The following is a 6,613-nucleotide window of genomic DNA, read 5'->3' as shown; positions in this document are numbered from 1 at the left end:
AATATTACTCCATAAAAAGGGTGCCTCAAGTAAGTTCTGTATCCAGCTATTAGTTAAAACACAGTACCGTATATACTCGAATATAAGCCGAGTTTTTCAGCACCCAAAATGTACTGAAAAACGTCCACCTCAGCTTATATTCGAGTCAGGTCCCGCTGCCCCTCGGTATACAAACAAGCCAGTTTCCCTTTCGGTTTCTACGCGCCAATGATTTTCGTACGTGTTCAGTCGTGCATAGAGAGAGAGAGAGAGAGAGAGAGAGAGACACACACACAGAGACGTGTGCATGCAAGAGAGAGAGAGATACCATATTGTTTTTGTTGAACCTCTTCTCCACTTACAGAGCTACTTTACTGTTTTTCTTTGAAATAAATACCCAAACATTTAACCTACTGATTCCTCAATTAATGTATGGTAATTTTATTGGTATTTATTTTGATTATTGAAACTTTCCAGTAGCTGCTGCATTTCCCACCCTAGGCTTATACTCAAGTCAATAAGTTTTTCCAGTTTTTGTAGGTAAAATTAGGTACCTCAGCTTATATTCAGGTTGGCTTATACTCGAGTATATATGGTAATTCATTAAAAACTATCTATAAACTAAGAACAGTTAAAGAAAATGATTTATTGTATAACAGAAATACCAATGGTGACAGTTAAAAGATTTTTGTCTCAAATGCACAGAAGGAAAAGCAGTTCTTCAGGAGGTAACTAGAACTCTTTGTCAAATGTTCTACTGCTAGGCCACTAACATGGCCCAAGCTGGAGGTCTGCTTCCTCCTTATTATTTGTGGCACTCAGCCCTCTGTGCACCATAGAAACTGTTAAACACTGTATGGTATTTGTTATATGCTCCATGACTCTGATCTTCTGAGGGTATACAAAAATTGCAGATCCCTTTCTAACCTCATGCTATCTTTATATCATTTATTGGAGATGCACCTTCATGTGTTACTAATTTGTTCAAACATCTTTTAGCTGCAGGTTGATAACTTCTGTTGTTTACAATAATAACATGCAGATAATCCAGCCATGAGGTAGTCCATACTGTTAGATCAGTCAATGCTTACTGAGTAGCACTTGCATAGTTTCTTTCCTCTTCCATTCATTTCCAGACAGGTTGACTATTGCATATGTGCTTCTCTATGTGCAGCTTGCACTCATGGATATCCGCCAGAGTTTTGACTAACTTACACTGGGGATCCCCACAGCTGTCAGATGAGTAAAAGGGGAAAATATACAAAATATCCAAGTTGAAATAACTCCTCAAGTTAAAATTTGAAATGGTAAACTACTTCATAGTTGAAGTCACCCAGAATGTTTGCCTGTTTTTAAGATTGCAATTTACCAATCCTTTTCAATGTGGTATTTTGAAATTTTAAAGATTTTTTAAAAAACAAAATGTTGTATGGTGCAATCTTTTTAAGATACATCAGCTAAATTTATTGAGACAGTTGATTTGAAGAATGAGTGTGCCCCCTTTCAACAAAATTGGTTCATGAGGGCCGAGTTGTTTCATACAGACTGACAGGCATGGCTATTGCAATAGGTGGTTCACACATTTATAGGCCAGCTTCCCTAAAAATGGTGTACAGTGAGATCATTTTCATGTTACTACTTTTAAACTTGAAGGAAAAATGACACATTGTGACATATTCCATTTGTATATTACAACCCCTCAGAAAAATGGCTGTAGAAACTGGAACCAGCACATGTCATCGGCTGTTTTGATCCCATAGAGACATAATATGTAGAATTGATATACAGGATCTAGTTGTTTCAAACTATACTCTCCCCCTTTCATATAAGGTGTTTCATTTAATTTCTCGATGTTTTGTTGACATTATCTGTGTATGGTATAAATTCTATAGTATGGCTAATAGGGTGACTTCAGCTGGCAGGCATTGGAACTGCAAACTGTCTAGATTGAGAGGACACTGTGCTTTGAAGCAAAACTTTTCTAGCAGAAACCTCTGTATTGGGAGGTAGGCAAATAGAATGTGCTTTTGACTTGGTTTGCAGTAAAGTAGTTTTGTTTTATTTATTCTTTTTTTAAAAGATGAGAGAAATTATAAATGTTGTGACTAGAGTTTTCATTTTATTAGGCCTGATAACATTTTGTCTTTATCAGTAGTTCTGATAGGAAGATTCCGATGTGATGTCAGCCTTGTTCTGTAATTGAAGTAGTCTGAACAATCTGATTGTGTCTGTCTACACCAGTGCCAAAATGTTGCAGTACAACTCATAGACCTATTGAGTGAGCATGTCTGGAATTAAACTTTTCACTGAATCTCTGTCTACTTTTTATGCTTTCTCTCTAACCCATAATCCCACTCATAATGAGATGCCGCAGCAAACTAATGTACTCAGCAGTATGCACAATGGTCAGTTTGATATAATGGTTCATGTCTTGACCCATTATGTCCAAGAAGAATTTGTTTGCTCTCACACATGACTTCTATCTAATATATGTCCTATAATTCTGGGCTATGCTATTTGTTTATACATTTACCTTTTTATGTTTCTCTATTATATAAAAAAAAAAAACATCTTTTGACAAGACTTTTTGGAAAAGATTTTTTCCCCCAAGTCCTGCGAGACGAGAATATTGCCATGAGATTCTTTCAAGTCACACCCTCCTATTAACCATTTTCAAACAAGACCATGGTAATCTTCCCTCTAATTCTTGTGAATGCTTTCGTCAGACACGCTTCCTGCGCTCTCATCTCTTATAAATTTTAATGTTCCCAATTATGAAGACTTATGACCAAATCTTGATGAAGAATTTCATCACAAAGGGTTATCAACAGAAAAAATGAGTACACGGGCAATCCTAGCACCTAGAAATGAGGAAGTCAAATGGATTTACGCCAAAAATGTCGATTGGCAACATGGTTAAATGCGTATCAATAGACTATGCTAAAATAGTTGGTGGTGATTGTGCGGAAGATGAAAACAACAACTTACAATATCCTGAAGAATATCTACAACTGTTAACACAGTCTGGTCTTCCACCGCACAAATTACTGTAGAAAGAAGGATGTATCCAAGAAAGGTAATGTAGTGCATCTTCTGCAGATAACATTAGACAACAAAGGAGATCTTGATATGCCATTTGTATTAAAACGTTAAGTTTACCATAAGAATAGCTTTTGCAAAGATGATTAACAAATCTCGAAGCCAAACATTTGAAAAAGTTGTTTTATATAGTAGAGAGAGAAACAAAATTCAATCACTGGCAGTTATTCATCACGATGATACAAATGTAACATGTCAAATGAAAATTAAAATCTGTTTAAATTTTACATCCGCATCCCCATACATGAGCGACAGAACCACAAAAAGGCTAGCGTGTAGCGCTGGCACAGGGGTTGGCAAGTGAAGCGAGCAGGGGGCAAAGCCTCCTAGTATTTAAATATGATTTCATTCCTCATTTCAGACATATATATGCATGATATCTTTCCTTTTGTAGACTGGATCTCTGGTGGTACTGTCCCAGCAAATGTTGGTTGACTGCTCCTGGGGCTTTGGGAACAATGGCTGTGATGGAGGAGAAGAATGGAGAGCCTATGAATGGGTGATGAAGCATGGTGGGATTGCTACAGCAGAGTCTTACGGACCATACATGGGGCAGGTAAGAGGGGGTGTGGTGTTTTGTTTTATTTATTTGTTTATTTAAAAAAAAAAAAAAAAAAATCCAGTCACTGTGTTTGTAGATTTTGAACTTAAAGGCATACAGCTGAGAGAAGACTGGACTAGACAGTGTGAAATGCCATACTAGTACATCTCAAACTCTTGTTTGCTATTACACAAGTTTTATGCTTTGAGTGTGGGAGATGGAATAATTGTACTAATACTTGTTAGATGGAAAAAATGTATTTCATTCCATGCATCTAAATTGTTTTAGTCATTGTTATAGAAGATAAACTACTTGTGTTTTAATGGTCACACTTCCCAAGACATTGCTGGTCAGAAGCATAAGTAAAATTTAGGATGTTTTAAAGCTTTCATTTCAATTTCTTAAATTTCAGAATGGATATTGTCACTTCAACCAATCTGAAATGACTGCTAAGGTGAAAAGTTACACTAATGTGACCTCCGGAGATTTGGAAGCATTGAAAACTGCCATTTTTAAAAATGGACCTGTGGCAGTAAGCATTGATGCATCCCACAAGTCCTTTGTTTTCTATAGTAATGGTGTTTACTATGAGCCTCAATGTGGTAAGTGAAGCTGTATATGATGATCAACTGTAATACTTTGGGCTATTTTTATTCTGTGAATAAGTGGTTTTATATTTAAACAGCTTTAGAAATATACTGCAAGTTTGAAACCTGCTAAGAATGATTGTTGCTGTGGTTAGCATGTAATAGTGGAAGTTTTGGCTTTGCTAGTAAAGGGGACCAATATGGATTTTTTTTTTTAAATCACTTTGTAATTACACTTCACCACTTTACTGCTGGTTTTTAAACTGGTATTTGGTTTGTCATGCTAATCCGTACCTTTTTGTATTACTTATCATTGAGTAGTGGTGGTCAAACTGTAGTGAAAACTTGCATCCAGCTCTTAGTTTACACTTTCTCACAAGATATTTTTACTATACCACCTCAAGAGTTTCCGATTGTGAAGTATGTCATCAATAGGCAACATTTTTCATAAGAGTTTGTAAGTTAAGCTGTATAAGCTGAATTATTCAGATTTGAAAAATATTAGGGTGTCAAATTTAGCCCAGCAGGATCATGTGGAAGCTGTAAACTATTCCTGGACGGAGTACTGGTTCATGCTGTACCCATTCTCAAGTGCACACTCCTGGAGCAAATGTAGAATTATTATTTCACTTAACAAGCAAGTATTCTTGGTATGGGAGGATAACCTTGGTTGGACATCCAGACATGGGGAGAATCTATAAACTCCACATGGAGAATGATTGATTGATTGATTGATTTAGATGCAGGATTTGTTCCCATATAGCTGGACCCACAAAGCACAAGTTATTTTAATAAAATAAATCGGTGGCCCTGAAATGTGATTGTAAAATAAATAAACTTAAGTAAGATCGTACAGAATTTTTTTTTAAATTAGCTATTTCAATCTACAAAAGAAAGAGTAATCCTTTGGAGTATGGGGTTAGTTCTTGATGCAATCGGAGAAAGCCCACAAGATGGTGCTAGAAAAACAAAATTGTAAAAAAGCCATTTCTGGTTTCATGACCAAGATAGATGTCAATGCTGTCATGAGACAATTGGAAGAAAACACAAGTGACAGAAAATTTGTGCAGGAGTTTGTAGATATAAGAAAAGCATATGGGAAGGAGTAAGGTGGGTATGGAGAACCTACTGTTTTTATGTATAGATGGTGTGGTGTTGGGCAGTTGGTGAATAGTAGGATAGTGAAGGTTTTGTGATTAAGGTGTGGGGATCTATTCATTTACCTCATGATAAGGAAAAGATCAGCTAATTCCTCTGTGGAGTTCTTGTGTGCTAATTTTATACTGGTATTAGAAAGCAATGAATTCAGGGCAGGCATGTGAAGCAAAAATTAAATGATAATGAAGAATGAAGGAGAAACAACAAGGGAGGTGAAAATATTGATGGGTGTGTGCCTTTGGATGCCCAAGGAAAGTAGACCATAGACCCTTATCAACCAGCTGCATTTGCACTTCTCATTTTATAAACCTTTTTTAATTTTATAGTCAATTCTTGGAGAAGGTGAATGTGCAAATAACAACTTGATTTATTCCAGTCATGGCACTAACTACTTCTGTTTTCTTTTCCAGGCAGTAAACCACAAAATCTTGATCATGCAGTTCTTGCTGTTGGCTTTGGTGTCCTTAATGGAGAACCGTACTGGCTTATTAAAAACTCTTGGTCAACCTACTGGGGTAATGATGGCTATATATTGATGTCCATGAAGGATAATAATTGTGGAGTGGCTACTGATGCAACTTTTGTCACACTTGAATGAACCAAACTATTTGTGTGTCTGCCGTCCTATGTACTTCATTACTTAAGGTTCTGGATTGTCTCCTGGAGTTTATCTCATTGCCACTAGGGAAGAGTGTTGATTGTGTATTGGCATCACCAAAACAAAAGCCTTAACCATTTTAATGGTGAAATCCTGATAGGTGATTTCAATTCTGTTTTGTAACTGATTTATTGAACAGCTTGATGCTGCTTGGGTGTAATCTGGCACTGCTGGTTAGTCTGCTTTGCATTACCAATTGAAATTGTGTTTTCAAAAAACTAGATAATGATAAAGCACTTGGATACACTTCATTATGTAATGACTTGATTGAACTTAAACTTGAGCATGTACAAAATAAATCTATTTTTGACAAAACTATAGCTAGTTTGTTGCGTGTGTTGGTGGTTTTGGTTGGGGTAAGACCATGTTTTAGTCATTCTGGCCCTTTTAGTCTAAAGTATGATTTTGACTTTTTCCATTCTGGTGACTGGACACTGCACCAGAAATGAAGATATACTGTATAGCAGGTGAAATATTTCGGTGCCAAAACTGATTAAGCATACTACTCTCGAATAAGGGAGTGAGTTGTATGAGGGAATTTGAATTAAATGAATTCCTTTATGAGTGACCGACAATCTTATTTTTAGTCAC

General features: G+C 36.4%; 1 protein-coding gene across 1 annotated transcript in view; it reads left to right on the top strand.

Moving 5' to 3' along the window:
- LOC114664342 (digestive cysteine proteinase 2-like) overlaps positions 1-6,340 on the top strand; it is a 27,269-nt gene extending 20,929 nt beyond the window's left edge. The window contains exons 9-11 of the mRNA XM_028818427.2: positions 3,473-3,634; positions 4,032-4,221; positions 5,775-6,340. Of these exons, the coding sequence (XP_028674260.1) occupies positions 3,473-3,634; positions 4,032-4,221; positions 5,775-5,962 (540 nt within the window). The 3' untranslated portion in view covers positions 5,963-6,340. The remainder of the gene's footprint in view (positions 1-3,472; positions 3,635-4,031; positions 4,222-5,774) is intronic.
- Positions 6,341-6,613: the final 273 nt, after the last annotated feature.

This window comes from Erpetoichthys calabaricus, chromosome 14, assembly GCF_900747795.2.
Source record: "Erpetoichthys calabaricus chromosome 14, fErpCal1.3, whole genome shotgun sequence".
In the NCBI taxonomy this organism is placed as follows: Eukaryota; Metazoa; Chordata; class Cladistia; order Polypteriformes; family Polypteridae; genus Erpetoichthys; species Erpetoichthys calabaricus.
Note: the sequence above shows the minus strand (reverse complement) of the source record. Positions and strands in the feature narration are given on the sequence as shown.